Source organism: Scylla paramamosain, chromosome 2, assembly GCF_035594125.1.
Source record: "Scylla paramamosain isolate STU-SP2022 chromosome 2, ASM3559412v1, whole genome shotgun sequence".
Lineage (NCBI taxonomy): Eukaryota > Metazoa > Arthropoda > Malacostraca > Decapoda > Portunidae > Scylla > Scylla paramamosain.
In genome coordinates this window covers 16,237,998-16,254,927 of record NC_087152.1, presented here as the reverse complement: position 1 = coordinate 16,254,927, position 16,930 = coordinate 16,237,998, and the positions used below count along the sequence as shown (strand labels likewise).

General features: G+C 35.3%; 1 protein-coding gene across 1 annotated transcript; it reads right to left on the bottom strand.

Moving 5' to 3' along the window:
- Positions 1–225: 225 nt before the first annotated feature.
- Positions 226–2,244, bottom strand: LOC135111000 (chymotrypsin BII-like). Its single transcript, XM_064023850.1, has 7 exons — positions 2,156–2,244; positions 1,757–1,841; positions 1,485–1,623; positions 1,167–1,333; positions 895–981; positions 643–782; positions 226–538 (listed from the first exon to the last, which is right to left on the bottom strand). The coding sequence occupies exons 1-7, from the start codon at positions 2,198–2,200 to the stop codon at positions 380–382; spliced, it is 822 nt and encodes a 273-aa protein (XP_063879920.1). The 5' UTR covers positions 2,201–2,244; the 3' UTR covers positions 226–379.
- Between the last annotated feature and the right edge of the window lie 14,686 nt (positions 2,245–16,930).

Here is a 16,930-nt window from a genome sequence, read left to right as displayed (position 1 = left end):
TTTCTTTCTATTAATCTTAACAGGTTCTGGTGAAACTTTTAAATGCTTTTAAGGATTGCTGCATCATAAACTTACCATCTCTTTTTTTTTTTTTCATTTGATAGTCGTATTTTGTTCAGTGAATTAGTTCAGTCACTGTGGGCAACTTGGCTATTTATTTGTGCTTAAAATACGTACCGACCATCAGGATATGAATTTACTTCGCCTTATAGTATAACAACAATATTTAGTCTATTCTACTCTTTTATTAAGTAGTAAAGCCATTTTTTGATAGAAATGACAAAGGAATGAATATCAAATTGTGTGACAGGAGAATATTGTGAAAAGTAGAAGAGTTAAGTAGAAAAAATGAAGTGGAAAACTCGACTGTTGGTGAGCGTTACTGAGGCACAACGCCAGTCTTCTTTTCGATCCAGTCGAGGAATTCCACGATACGAGTGAAGCCGTCGGGCAGGCCTGACTCACAGCCTGCAGAAGCCACGAAGGAGGTGATGCCGTAGGTTTTCCCGTTCTTGTTCAGTGGTCCACCAGAATCACCCTGAAAAGTGAAATTCAATAAGTAATTAAACAATAGCGGCATTCTCTAAGCATCCTCTGAGCATAAGACACTTGTTAGACAGACACGGGAGGAAAGGTTCTTACGTTGCAGGTTCCCTTGCCGCCAGTGGTCGAGGTACAGACAATCCTGTGATCAATGATGGAACCGTACACGGCCTCACAGTCGGAAACAGTGATGATCTTGTTGCTCACTTGCCTCAGCTTGTCAGTGATTCCTCCGGCAACTGTGTGGAGATGGCTTTACTGTATTTTTGCTTACTGAGTGGCTTGTGTCATTACGTCATGCGTATTTGACAATCAAGTTATATCAAGGTGCAAGAAATAGAGGTGTCATACGGTCGGAGTTCTTTCCCCAGCCGGTGGGAGTGACTGTGTCGCCAACATTCAAGTCGCTCCTGGGCAGCGCCACTTTGTTGATGTATCCTGAGGAAAGGACAAAAATCGTGTTCCAGATTGATAGAATATAATATATGAGAAAGGTAGATTTTACCAACTAGAATTTCTAATAAATGACGACGACATTTGCCAGAGAGAGAGAGAGAGAGAGAGAGAGAGAGAGAGAGAGAGAGAGAGAGAGAGAGAGAGAGAGAGCCTCCACGTGGTATCACCGTTGAACGTGACGGGGCTTGGCAGCCTGATGACGGACACGTCGTTGCTGAGTGTCGAGGGGTTCCATTCCTCGTGCACGAAGTAGTCAGTTGTGCGCACGGAGACCTGTGACGATTCCTCAAGCCTGATGTTGTGAGCACCCATCACGACCTCAATACTTCTCGCACTGAAAAATACAGAGAAAATAAGGAAATAGGAAAGCTAATAATAGTGATACAACTCTGTTAAGTACGAGTATACGCTGTAAAAATGCGGTTAATATTGTTAATAATTTTGATGACATATACGTGCAATACACGAAAACTATGATGACTAACCCATCAGTGCAGTGAGCAGCAGTCAGCACCCACTCGTTGGAGATGAGAGAGCCGCCGCAGAAGTACATGCTGTCAATGAAGAGAGCCACCTGGTGGGGCCACGAGTGGGGCGTCGCCTCTGTGCCGCCCACGATACGCCCTGGCACAAACGTGGAATTAAAAACAACGTTTATTTCTTGTGAAACCTGAGCTATATGATAAGGAGGCCAAATAATATTACTAGCTTTGCGTTTAGTCGAAAGCCGACAGGAGCAAGACGCTTGGGGACTTACCGGAGGGCTTGAAGGAGCCGTTAGCATCCAGCACCGGCATGCGGGACTTCCAGTGCCATGGCTTCCCGGCGGCGGGGTTGCCACTCTGTGTGATGAGGATATCAATTACAAGTTAAATTGTAAATACTGACATTTTTACCTTATCTGATTTTGAATTATAACTATGATTCTATTGTATATAATCGTCAAACAGAAATATTCTTGCCTTACAACTATTGATGTTTTCTGCTGGAAGGCTGGCCTTTTTACAGTTCTTATGTTTTTATGTTCTTATTTGTAATCTCCTCTCTCAAGACAGTTTTGTTAAGCAGTCTTTGTAGTGCTGCTGGTGCTAAGAGTTTAAGTCCACCTAATACTGCTCTGATAGCACTCATAAAATAAGCAAAGCTATGTACTTACGGCAACAGAGAGGCAGACCAACAAAACAGCGAGCTTCTGCATCATCCTGACGGCTTGTCTCTTTCTGTCTTGCCCTCATCTTATATACTGTGTCTCTGTGACCCTGGAAGGCAGCAGCAGTATGAGTAATGTGTAAATGAAAGTCCACTGTAAGGTTCTTCTGTGACACAACAGCTGCAGGCTTTTATCTTGTTTATTTCTTTTAGGTCAGTGAAATATTCAAGGTAATGGTCAACTTGTTTTTTTTTTTTTTTTTCATATATAGACTAACTATAACACCTCTTCAGCTCCAGAAGTGCATTGGAGAATTAAAAAAAAAAGATACTTTGAAATCATGTATTACACACACACACACACACACACACTCATATGAGAACAGACAGCAAGTCATACATATGCATTGTGACCTCAAGATATTCCTATTAACGTACACTATTCACTCACGATTTGCTCGCCATTGCCCTCCTCGCTCCCATCTTCATCCTTACAGACGTGTTCATCGGACTTCTACGATTACGGCCCAGTATACACTATGGAGAAGGAACGAGTAGGTAACACTGACTGTTTAGCCCTATCTATTGTTGTGTGTCCCGGTACAGTCGAGATTGTACGTCGAGTAACATTCTGCACTCACTTCCTCCTGTGTCTTAAAGCACCGTCCTCCAGCTTTAAGAATGAAGGCTTCCCTCGGCTATATTACATAAACAAAATAAGATCGTGACTCAAGGAGTATAGAGAAAAAAGGCTAATGAAATTAGGTAAAAAATGCAACAATAATAATAATAAAGAATCCTGATCAAATTTCCAGTGCCTCAATACGATTGACATTCCTTTGTGGTTCGTCTCTAGTGTGTATGGACGGGAAAATTTCACCTTTAGAGCAAAGTGAACCTTTCCCCTTCAAGGTTAACAGTCGACTAACGTGCCACACTGACTGTGTTCAGCAATTTTCTTCAGTCTGATGTCCCCTTATTTGTTGAGAAGTTATTAGTTGTTAGATTTTATCAGGAGACGTCTTAAGATTTAGAGGAAAGCTTGACTCTTCTTTCTCTCATGTTATAAAAGCTAACGAGATGCCAACATAAGACACCATAACCTTACGTTTCCTCAAGCTTGTATCCTTTAGATTTTTGAAGGGAATATTCTCACATTTATTTTGCTGCACATATATTCTTTTCTTTTTCCATTGAGGAATGGTAAGGTTTGACATTGTCCGCTCCCTTTTTCTCGTGCCTCCTGAACACATCGAAACGTACACGTAACTCTTTTCCACCCTTTCATTCTCTTCCATATTGCATCACAGCCATAAACTTACTTTCTCAAATCGAAGTCCGCTCAGATACTGGCCTTGATATTAATTCCCCATTTCTCTACCCATACCACGAGTTCAATCACGTCTGTTATCAAAGTTCTTTATCATAATGTTTGGTATTCCCTAACAGTGTTTTATCTGCCCTCATCGGCCGTGTTCTAAGCGATTACTACACCATGAATAGCAAAGCTTATCTCTATCGGTTAGTATATATGCATCTTTTAAATACCTTGGCATAGTCGGCTTGTACTCGTATTCAACTGCCACCATTGAGAAGGCACCATTGTCCCGTTTTTCATTTTTTTGCCTACGCAGGGATATTTTCATTGCTTCCTATTTTATTGTCAATATCCAATATAGTTGGTAACTTTTATATAAGAAAGGTTCCGGCTAAGGACAACGAAACTGGAAAAAAGAACCAATGGTGCCAGACCCTTAAGAAGACAGTCAGAAAGCAAATTCAGCATTGCATCGTGAAGTGTCCTGACTGATTTGAACAATCGTAAAGCGGAATTTACCTTGTAGATTTCACGCTGGAAACACGTAGTAATGTGCTCATCCTTTCCCGCCTCAAGGCAAATATTTAAATAAAACATATAAATGCTATTGATATGGTATAGGAATAAAAAGAACACTATTATGATATCTTTATTAAGGAAATTCCATTAACTAGATAACCAAACTTCTTGTCCTATCCACTCCTACGCTGATGATACCACCCTGCACTTTTCCACGTCTTTCCATAGACGTCAAACACTTCAGGAAGTAAATATTTCACACGCAGGGAAGCCACAGAACGCCTGACTTCTGATCTTTCTAAAATTTCTGATTGAGGCAGAGCAAACTTAGTATTGTTTAATCCCTCAAAAACTCAATTCCTCCATCTATCAACTCGACACAACCTTCCAGACAACTATCCCCTCTTCTTCAATGACACTCAACTGTCCCCCTCTTCTACACTGAACATCCTCGGTCTGTCCTTTACTTATAATCTGAAGTGGAAACTTCACATCTCATCTCTAGCTAAAACAGCTTCTATGAAGTTAGGTGTTCTGAGACGTCTCCGCCAGTTTTTCTCACACCCCCCAGCTGCTAACTCTGCACAAGGGCCTTATCCGTCCATGTATGGAGTATGCTTCACATGTCTGGGGGGGTTCCACTCATACTGCTCTTCTAGACAGGGTGGAATCAAAAGCTTTTCGTCTCATCAACTCCTCTCCTCTAACTGACTGTCTTCAGCCTCTCTCTCACCGCCGCAATGTTGCATATCTAGCTGTCTTCTACTGCTATTTTCATGCTAACTGCTCTTCTGATCTTGCTAACTGCATGCCTCCCCTCCTCCCGCGGCCTCGCTGCACAAGACTTTCTTCTTTCTCTCACCCCTATTCTGTCCACCTCTCTAACGCAAGAGTTAACCAGTATTCTCAATCATTCATCCCTTTCTGTGGTAAAGTCTGGAACTCCCTGCCTGCTTCTGTATTTCCACCTTCCTATGACTTGAATTCCTTCAAGAGGGAGGTTTCAAGACACATATTCATCAATTTTTGACCACTGCTTTGACCCTTTTATGGGACTGGCATTTCAGTGGGCATTTTTTTTATTAGATTTTTGTTGCCCTTGGCCAGTGTCCTTCCTACATAAAAAAAAAAAAAGAAAATAGTTTTTGACATTTCAAATGGGAAAATCCCGCCAAGTGGCTTGTGTGAACACGTCCGCCCACGCCTCCTGATACTAGGGCAACTCAGTGAGTGGGCTTGCTGGGCAGTAACAGAGAACAACATTCAGAAGTGTTAGAATGATGAGTCAATGTCTACGTCACTTATGACACATTTAGGCATTTCAATAGCTCGTGCAAAGAAGACACGTTATTATGAAACACATGTCTGGTGAACAATACCCTCATTTCAGTGCTCATAGCCCAGCAGAGGTGATTGCTAAGGTGCTTAAAGGGGTTCCGTGAGAGGCTCGTCAGGTGAGGTGGTGCGGTGCCCGTCTTCTTATCACCACAGATAAGATGCGGGAAATACAAATACTAATATTTGTCATAACACTTCACTGTACAGCTGATTTTACTTCTCATTGAGAGGTGCACATTATCAATTATAAGTTATTACGAAATACTATCTTTTCACCATAATTATGATCATAATTATTACAGGTCCCTACAGAGTTCATATATATATATATATATATATATATATATATATATATATATATATATATATATATATATATATATATATATATATATATATATATATATATATATATATATATATATATATATGAACTCTGTAGGGACCTGTAATAATTATGATCATTATATATTATTATTATATATATATATATATATATATATATATATATATATATATATATATATATATATATATATATATATATATATATATATATATATATATATATATATATATATATATATATATATATATATATATATATATATATATATATATATATATATATATATATATATATATATATATATATATATATATATATATATATATATATATATATATATATATATATATATATATATATATATATATATATATATATATATATATATATATATATATATATATATATATATATATATATATATATATATATATATATATATATATATATATATATATATATATATATATATATATATATATATATATATATATATATATATATATATATATATATATATATATATATATATATATATATATATATATATATATATATATATATATATATATATATATATATATATATATATATATATATATATATATATATATATATATATATATATATATATATATATATATATATATATATATATATATATATATATATATATATATATATATATATATATATATATATATATATATATATATATATATATATATATATATATATATATATATATATATATATATATATATATATATATATATATATATATATATATATATATATATATATATATATATATATATATATATATATATATATATATATATATATATATATATATATATATATATATATATATATATATATATATATATATATATATATATATATATATATATATATATATATATATATATATATATATATATATATATATATATATATATATATATATATATATATATATATATATATATATATATATATATATATATATATATATATATATATATATATATATATATATATATATATATATATATATATATATATATATATATATATATATATATATATATATATATATATATATATATATATATATATATATATATATATATATATATATATATATATATATATATATATATATATATATATATATATATATATATATATATATATATATATATATATATATATATATATATATATATATATATATATATATATATATATATATATATATATATATATATATATATATATATATATATATATATATATATATATATATATATATATATATATATATATATATATATATATATATATATATATATATATATATATATATATATATATATATATATATATATATATATATATATATATATATATATATATATATATATATATATATATATATATATATATATATATATATATATATATATATATATATATATATATATATATATATATATATATATATATATATATATATATATATATATATATATATATATATATATATATATATATATATATATATATATATATATATATATATATATATATATATATATATATATATATATATATATATATATATATATATATATATATATATATATATATATATATATATATATATATATATATATATATATATATATATATATATATATATATATATATATATATATATATATATATATATATATATATATATATATATATATATATATATATATATATATATATATATGTATATAACACACACACACACACACACACACACACACACACACACACACACACACGCTTCAGTTTTAAGGAATATGTGCCTTCAACGAGTGGTGCAGGCGGCGTAAGCGGCAGGCCAGGGTAGGCCAGGGCAGGTGATGTGCAGGTGAAAATTGGATGATGGACCGTCCCTCGTGTTCCAGGTGAAAATTTTGTTAAAAGTGTTGAAAGTTAAGAAAGTAAAAAGGCTTCACAAACATCATAGATTTATGGATACAGCAGAGAGGCAGAGATACAGGGGCGGGAAAGGCACTGAGGACAAATATTTGGAAAAGGGTCGCTAAAATACGGCGTAGTTTTTTCTATCCTTTCCAAAGCTCTTCTTTTTTATGCTACTCTTTCAATAAAATATTCTGAAGTCGCTTTCACACCTGGTTCACTGTAATATCATTATAATAATAATAATAATAATAATAATAATAATAATAATAATAATAATAATAATAATAATGATAATAATAATAATAATTATTATTATTATTATTATTATTATATTATCATTATTATTATTATTATTATCATTATTATTATTATTTTTATTATTATTATTATTATTATTATTATTATTATTATTATTATTATTATTATTATTATTATTATTATTATTATTATTATTATTATTATTATTACTGTTATCATTATTATTATCATTATTGTTATTATTATCATTATTATTATTATTATTATTATTATTATTATTATTATTATTATTATTATTATTATTATTATTATTATTATTGTTATTATTTATTTTTAATTTATTAATTAATCTATTTATTTTTTATGGAGGGGCACCAGCCAAGAACAACAAAATTATAATAAAGAAAAAGACCCACTGAGGTGCCGGTCCTCGAATAGTCAAAAGCGATCGTCAAAACTGAAAGGATAAGTGGCTTGAAACTTCCTTCTTGAATGAGTTCAAGTCACAGGAAGAAAGAAATACAGAAGCAGGAAGGGAGTTCCAGAGTTTTCCAGAGATAGGGATGAATGATTGAGAATACAGGTTAACTCTTGCATTAGAGAGGGAGGGAGAATAGGGGTAAGAGAAAAAGAAAAGTCTTGTGCAGCGAGGCCGCGGGAGGAGAGGAGTCAGCAAGATCAGAAGAGCAGTTAGCATGAAAATAGTGGTAGAAGATAACAAGAGATGCAACATTGTGGCGATGAGAGGTTGAAGACTGTCATTTAGAGGAGAGGAGTCTAAATGAGCGGTATTATTGGAAACAGCCCATAAATGTTCAGTGTAGAAGAAAGGGACAGCTGAATGTCTTTGAAAAAGAGAGGATAGTTGTCTGGAAGGTCGTGTGGAGTTGATAGATGGACGAATTGAGTTTTTGAGGCATTGAACAATACTAAGTTTGCTCTGCCCCAATCAGAAATTTTAGAGAGCTCACAAGTCAGGCGTTCTGTGGCTTCCCTACGTGAACTGTTTGCTTCCTGAAGGGTTTGTCGTCTAAGAAAAGACTTGGAAAAGTGCAGGGTAGTATAATCAGATATAACAAAAAAGTTTGGTATACATCATTTATGAACAATATAAAGAGAGCGGATGACAAGAAAGAACCCTGAGGAACAAACACTGTTAATAGATTTATGAGAACAGTGACCGTCTATCACAGCAGCAATAGAACGGTTAGAAAAGAAACTTGAGATGAAGTTACACAAAGAGAAAGATAAAAGCCGTAAGAAGGTACTTTGAAAATCAAAGCTTTGTGCCAGACTCTATCAAAAGCTTTTGATATGTCTAAGGTATGACCAAGCCTCAGTAAGAAAAGCCAGAAGATCACCAGTAGAGCGGCCTCGACGGAACCCATACTGGTGATCAGATAGAAGGTTGTGATGTGATAGATGTTAAAAAATCTTCCTGTTGAGGATAGATTCAAAACTTTAGAGAGGCAGGAAATTAAAGCGAATGAACGGTAGTTTGAGGGATTAGAATGGTCACCCTTTTTAGGAACAGGTTGTATGTTGGCAAACTTCCAGCAAGAAGGAAAGGTAGATGTTGATAGACAGAGATGGAAGAGTTTGACTAGGCAAGGTGCAAGTATGGAGTCACAGTTTCGGAGAACAATAGGAGGAACCCAATCAGGTCCATAAGCCTTCCGAGGGTTAAGGCCAGCGAGGGCATGGAAAACATCACTGCGAAGGATCTTAATGGGTAGCATGAAGTAGTCGGATGGTAAAAGAGAGGGAGGAACACGCTCTTAATCATCCGAGGTAGAGTTTTTAAAGCGATAGGACGGTAGCTTTGAGGGATTAGAACGGTCACCCTTTTTAAGAACAGGCTGAATGTTGGCAAACTTCCAGCAAGAATTAAATGTAGAAGTTGATAGACAGAGTTGGACGAATTTGACTAGGCAAGGTGCAAGCACGGAGACATAATTTCGGAGAACAACAGGAGAGACTCCATCAGGTCCAAAAATCTTCCGAGGGTTAAGGCCAGCGAGGGCATGGAAAACATCACTGCGAAGGATCTTAATGGGTAGCATGAAATAGTTGGAGGGTGAAAGAGAGGGAGGAACAAGCTCTGAATCATCCAAGGTAGAGTTCTTAGGAAAGGATCAGCTTTAGAAATAGATGAGATGGCAGTTGTGCCATCAAGTTGAAATAAAGGAGGGAAAAATGAACAGGTAAAGTTATTGGGGATATATTTTTCTAAGTGCCATAAATCACAAGGGGAGTTGGATAGAAAAAAAGAAAATGATACTTTCTATCAATGAAGGAATTTTTAGCTAGTAGGAGAACAAACTTGGCATAATTCTGGGCAGAAATACAAAGTGCATGAGATTCTGGTGATGGAAGGCTCAAGTATCTTTTATTATGATGTAAACGTCTGATGATAAGTTCTTCAACACTAATTTTATTCATTTTGATTTATATTTCTCTCTTATTGTTAAAGGGTATTTGATTTTGTGATTGGGGTCCTGCAGAGGTGAAAAAAGTCAAAACTTGAGGTTTGCGGTTTGGAAGACAAGTACGGCTCAAATGTCGCGAATAAATAAATGAATAGACCTGTAAGTTAACGAACAGGTAAAGAAGTGAAACTTAAAATATTTCGTTTTAGATATTTTGAATTAGGAGTTAGAAGCTTTAAAAATTGCAACTGGAAGGAATAGTGCATACAGTGACCTGCAATAAAACTTGTGTCAGTCGTGCTCCATATATTCAGTAGTGACGTGTGTCACCTCCTACTTCACCAAGACTGTTGTTTTTCTGTGATTGCTTTAGCCCCTAAAGACTAAACTCACATGACCTGCCCCACCTGGTCCATCCCCCGTCCATTCCTATGATCAGTGCATGCCTCCCTTCATCTCCCTCACCACCACCATCACCTGCCCCTCTCTTCCTCCTCCCTCCCTTCCAATATCTCCTCCTCCACCTCCAGAATGCCTCCCATCCTCCCCACCACCACCACTACCACCTCCTCCTACTCAAATATAAACAGAGAAAAAGTCCCTGACTTTTCTGTAAACTTTCTGTAAACTCAAATCAACGCTTAACCAAATCGACTTGAGTCACATACTTACCACCACAGATATTAATGCTCACTGGAAATTTTTTCATGGATAGACACTTAAAAGCGGTGCAAGAATGCGTACCCATGAAAAATCGTCGTCTCACTAAAAACGTTAAACCTAAGTGGTGAAACACACAAACAGCTGAATGCTTGCGCGCCAAGAGGGATGCACATAACTGACTAAAATCCTTCAACGAAGAACACACTAAATTCGTTGAGCTAAGACGTAAAGTAAAGAGGTTAATGAAACACAGCAAAAGGTCCACCGAGTTACATGTTGCGAATCAGAGTAAGACGAACCCGAAGGAATTTTTTTTAGCTTTATCATGTAAAAGAGGATAATTACTTCAGCTATTGGACCCATAATTGACGTAAATGGAGATTACACTAACGACGAAGAGCAAATTAGTAACATTCTAAACACTTTCTTTGCCTCAGCAGAAGACGTCAGCGACATCCCTACAGTGCCAGGAGTCCAAATTAATAACAGTGATGTCCTTAGTAGCATCAATATAACAGAACGTGAAAGTGTCAAATTGCATCGATAAACCTTAAAGTTAGCAAGTCACCCGGGCCTGACACAATCTCACCCAGCATCTTAAAAGAAGCGAAATCCACTAACCGTATTGTTCAATAAATCATTGCAATCCAGTACAATGCCAGATGAAATTAAGCTTGCTAACGTAACTCGGATTTTCAAAAAAGGGCGGTAAATCTTTACCATGTAATTACCGGCCAATTAGCTGAACCTCAGTCGTATGCAAAATGCTTGAAACACTAATAAGAGATAAACTCGTTAATCACTTAGAAGAAAACAACTTACTTAAAAATACGCAACAAACGCTCTAGTTTGACGAACCTCTTAGACTTCTTCTATGATATTCTGAACAAGTATGATGAAAGTAAAGCGGTAAATATAATATATCTTGATTTTCAAAGGCCTTCGATAAAGTTCCCCATAAACGTTTACGGATTAAATTAAAATCACACGGTATCCAAGGCGATGTGTTGCGATGGGCTGAAAACTGGCTTAACAACCGTAAGCAAAGAGCAGTAATAAATGGAGAAGCATCCAAGTAGACTAACGTAACCAGCGGGGTACCACAGAGATCAGTCTTAGGACCTGTTTTCTTCCTTGTTTACATTAACGACATAGATCAGGGTGTTACTAGTATAATATCGAAGTTTGCTGATGACACCAAAAAGAGCGAATTTCGTAGTCTCTAACGGACAAGTAATAGAAATGCAGAAAAAATCTAGATAGATTGAGAGAGAGGGAACAAACCTGGCAAATGAGTTTTAATGCAGATAAGTGCAAAGTGCTTCATATAGGGTATAAAAAACGAGAAAGCAAAGTATATTTTAAATGGTACCCAACTTAAAAGTGTTGACAATGAAATTGATTTAGGAGTGACAATGTCGAGCAGCTTAAAACCTAGCCAGCAGTGTTCAGAAGCCGTAAAGAAAGCGAATAAAGTAATTGGTTTAATCGGCAGATCTTTTGAATATAAATCTAAGGATACAATCCTCACTTTGTATAACTCTTTAGTCCGTCCCCTTTTGGAATACTGCATTCAAGCATGGTGCCCCTTCTACCAGAAAGACATTGATAAATTAAATAGAATTCAGCGTAGAGTAACTAAAATTATACCAAGCCTAAGAAACAAATCTTAAAGAATTAAATCTATTCCCATTAACAAAATAAGACTAAGAGGCGACTTAATACATGTGTTTAAAATCATCAAAGGCATTGATAACATGGACTGCAGTAAATACTCGTATTTCACGATAGACTCTTCAAATTGCACGCTAGGAAGCGGTTGCAAAATTGTTGGGAAATCCTTCAACTCTCACGAATCAAAAAATCTTTTTTTCCATCGAGTAGTAAATCTATGGAATGGGCTTCCTCGAGACGTAATAGACTGCAACACCGTTGAGACTTTTAAACGCTGTCTTGATGAATATCTTGCCTGCAATCCGCGGCTACCTGCGTTTGTTTGCTAGTGATTAACTTCCTTGCCTTCAGGAAATGGGGGCATCTCATGTCATCTATTTTCTTTCTTTCCTATAAAATTTCCTTCGGTTTTTTCCTTCTCTAAATCCGTAAGGTTTTTCTTTCCGACCTGTTTTCCTGTACGACTTATGCCGGACGGAGTGGAGGGTGGGGAGAGAGCCTTATGCTTTCCTGTCCTTTTCTTCTGCTATCACCTTAATAGTCCTAGATCAGGTCACCTTGTGAGGACCACAAGGTCTGTTCTGGCCTGTTTTTCTATGTAACTCTATGTAACTCCTCTTCTTCCTTCTTCTCCTCCTCCTCCTCCTCCTCCTCCTCCTCCTCCTCCTCCTCCTCCATCCCTAATTACTTCTCAACTATTATTTCCGCTATTACCTCGTTCGATCCCTCTCTCCTGCCTCCAGCACACCTCTCTTTTCTTCCTCTCTCCTTCTCATGACCCCCTCCAGTGCAATGTCAGTAACACTTTCCATTTGATCTCTGTTGTAGTAAAGTAAAGAGGTACTGTACAATGATATACAGTGTTCTGTAGTAAAGGAGTACAATGATTTACAAAGAACGATGAAACCTAGTGCCTCGTCCGTCCTTCCCTTGGTCGTTTGTTTTCAAGATGGATGCGGAACCCTCTTAGTTTCTTTTACATCACAGAGAGGAATGACTGACTTACCTGGTGACACCGAGCCCCAAGCAAGTTATGTGACATTCCCCGGCAGCGGCCCTCCAGAACACCTGCGTCCTCCTGATGGCTTATGAAGGTGCTGGTGAGTACTAAAGTTGTGCTGCCGAGGCCTGACCCTGACTCCCCCACAACGAAATCCTCTTGAGGTAATCGGCTATTAGGGAGAATCTCATCACATGTGTGATCTACGCAGTGCTTTAATATTTTTTTCTTTTTTTCGCAAGTCACTTCTCTAATTTCGGCTAACTTTTTGGCTTTTCTTTAGGGACTGGCACGTCAAGGGGATATATATATATATATATATATATATATATATATATATATATATATATATATATATATATATATATATATATATATATATATATATATATATATATATATATATATATATATATATATATATATATATATATATATATATATATATATATATATATATATATATATATATATATATATGAGGTCTAAAGTACTGGATCAGGGGATGCTGTGGACTTATTATTAAAGACAGCTGTGACATATATATATATATACATATATATATATATATATATATATATATATATATATATATATATATATATATATATATATATATATATATATATATATATATATATATATATATATATATATATATATATATATATATATATATATATATATATATATATATATATATATATATATATATATATATATATATATATATATATATATATATATATATATATATATATATATATATATATATATATATATATATATATATATATATATATATATATATATACATATGATTACTCCCAGTGAGGTCTAAAGTACTGGATCAGGGGATGCTGTGGACTTATTATTAAAGACAGCTGTGACATCACTGAACGTCTCCCTTTGTGTCTCACAACACAAAGGGGCAGTCACAGCCTGCCCTCTAAAGACAACTCTCTTCCTCCACACAAAACTACAAACACCTAATAACACACACACACCCTTCACGGAAAAATTAAAAATTATCATGGCGACTCCTACACCAGCCTCGGAGTCCCCATCTGGGGAGGGGACCACAAATGTCCCCAGGTAGGGTTGCTCTTCTGATAACGGCCCTAAGTGTCTTGACACATCCCTCAACTTTTTCTTCATTAACTTCTGCAACATTCGCGGTCTAAGAACTAATTTTTAGCCTGTAGAACACCACCTCTTCCCTTCTAAACCTCATCTTCTTTTCCTCACTGAAACACAGGTGTCTGAGGCAACTGACAGTAGCCACTTTTCTGTTTCCTCCTACTTTCTCTATCATAATTTTCAATCCAAAGCTGGATGTTGCGTTTATGTGCGCAACGACTTAACCTGCTTTCGTGCCCACGCTCTTGAATCTTCCGAGTTTTCCACCATCCGGTTACGACTAGAGTCACACTCAAATTAGATTAATCTGTGCTGTATACCTCTCACCTAAATCCTCTGATTATAAGAAATTCTTTGACTACCTAATTTACAAAGTGGAGCACATTCTGACTCTCTTCCCTTTTGCAGAGATCTCCATTCTTGGAGATTTCAATGTTCACCGTCAGCTTTGTCTTTCCTCTCCCTTCACTGACCATCCTGGTGAACTAGCCTTCAACTTTGCTATCCTCCATGACCAAGAGCAATTGGTGCAACACCCTACTCGTATTTCTGACCGTCTTGGAGATACGCCCAACATTCTTGATCTTTTCCTGACCTTTAATCCTTCTGCTTATGCTGTCACCCTTTCTTCTCCGTTGGGCTCCTCCGATCACAATCTCATACCTGTATCTTTTCCTATAGCTCCAATCTCTCCTCAGGATCCCTCAAGCGGAGGTGCCTCTGGCGTTTTGCCTCTGCTAGTTGGGGGGACCTGAGGAGTTATTTTGATGATTTTCCTTGGAATGACTACTGCTTCCGTGTAAGAGACCCGTCTTTGTGTGCCGAGCGCATAACAGAGGTGATAGTGTCTGGCATGGAGGCGTACATTCATCGCTCCTTTTCTTGACCTAAACCTTCCAAACCTTGGTTTAACACAGCTTGTTCTCTTGCTATACATCATAGAGAGGTGGCCCACAAAAGGTACTTAAGCCTTCCATTACCAGAATCTCATGCACTTTATATTTCTGCCCGGAACCATGCCAAGTCTGTTCTTCAACTAGCCAAAAACTCCTTCACTAATAGAAAGTGTCAAAATCTTTCAAGATCTAACTCCCCTCGTGACTTCTGGCATCTAGCCAAAAATATCTCCAATAACTTTGCTTCTTCTTTCTCTCCTCTATTTCAACCAGATGGCACCACTGCTATCACATCTATCTCTAAAGCTGAACTCTTCGCTCAGACCTTTGCTAAAAATCCTACCTTAGATGATTCAAGGCTTGTTCCTCCCTCTCCTCCACCCTATGACTACGTCATGCTACCTATTAAAATTCTTCGCGATGATGTTTTCCATGCCCTCTCTGACGTAAACCCCCGAGAAGCTTATGGACCTGATGGTTTCCCTCCTATTGTGCTCCGAAACTGTGCCTCTGTGCTTTCACCTTGCTTATTCAAACTCTTTCAACTCTGTCTGTCAACATCTACCTTTCCTTCTTGCTGGAAGTTTGCCTACATTCAGTCTGTTTCTTAAAAGGGTGACCGTTCTAATCCCTCAAACTACCGTCCTATTGCTTTAATTTCCTGCCTACCTAAAGTTTTCAATCTATCCTCAACAGGAAGATTCTTAAACATCTATCCCTTCACAACCTTCTATCGCCAGTATGATCGCTCTACTGGTGATCTGGCTTTCCTTATTGAGTCTTGGTCATCCTCTTTTAGAGATTTTGGTGAAACTTTTGCTTTTGCCTAGGATATATCAAAACTTTTTGATTGAGTCTGGCACAAAGCTTTGATTTCCAAACTACCCTCCTACGGCTTCTATCCTTCTCTCTGTAACTTCATCTCAAGTTTTTCCTTTCTTTCTACTGGTGATCTTCTGGCTTTCCTTACAGAGTCTTGGTCATACTCTTTTAGAAATTTTGGTGAAACTTTTGCTGTTGCCTTGGATATATCAAAACTTTTTGATAGAGTCTGGCACAAAGCTTTGATTTCCAAACTACCCTTCTACGGCTTCTATCCTTCTCTCTGTAACTTCATCTCAAGTTTCCTTTCTGACCGTTCTATTGCTGCTGTGGTAGACGGTCACTGTTTTTCTCCTAAATCTACTAAGAGTGGTGTTCCTCAGGATTCTG

Bases quoted from the DNA above. Each gene is read 5' to 3' on its own strand.
- LOC135111000 (XM_064023850.1), bottom strand. From the start codon at position 2,200: ATGATGCAGAAGCTCGCTGTTTTGTTGGTCTGCCTCTCTGTTGCC. The intron at 1,842-2,155 runs GTAAGTACATAG...CTCATCACACAG, and splicing joins TGGTCTGCCTCTCTGTTGCC to AGTGGCAACCCCGCCGCCGG. The intron at 1,624-1,756 runs GTAAGTCCCCAA...CGTTTGTGCCAG, and splicing joins CGGCTCCTTCAAGCCCTCCG to GGCGTATCGTGGGCGGCACA.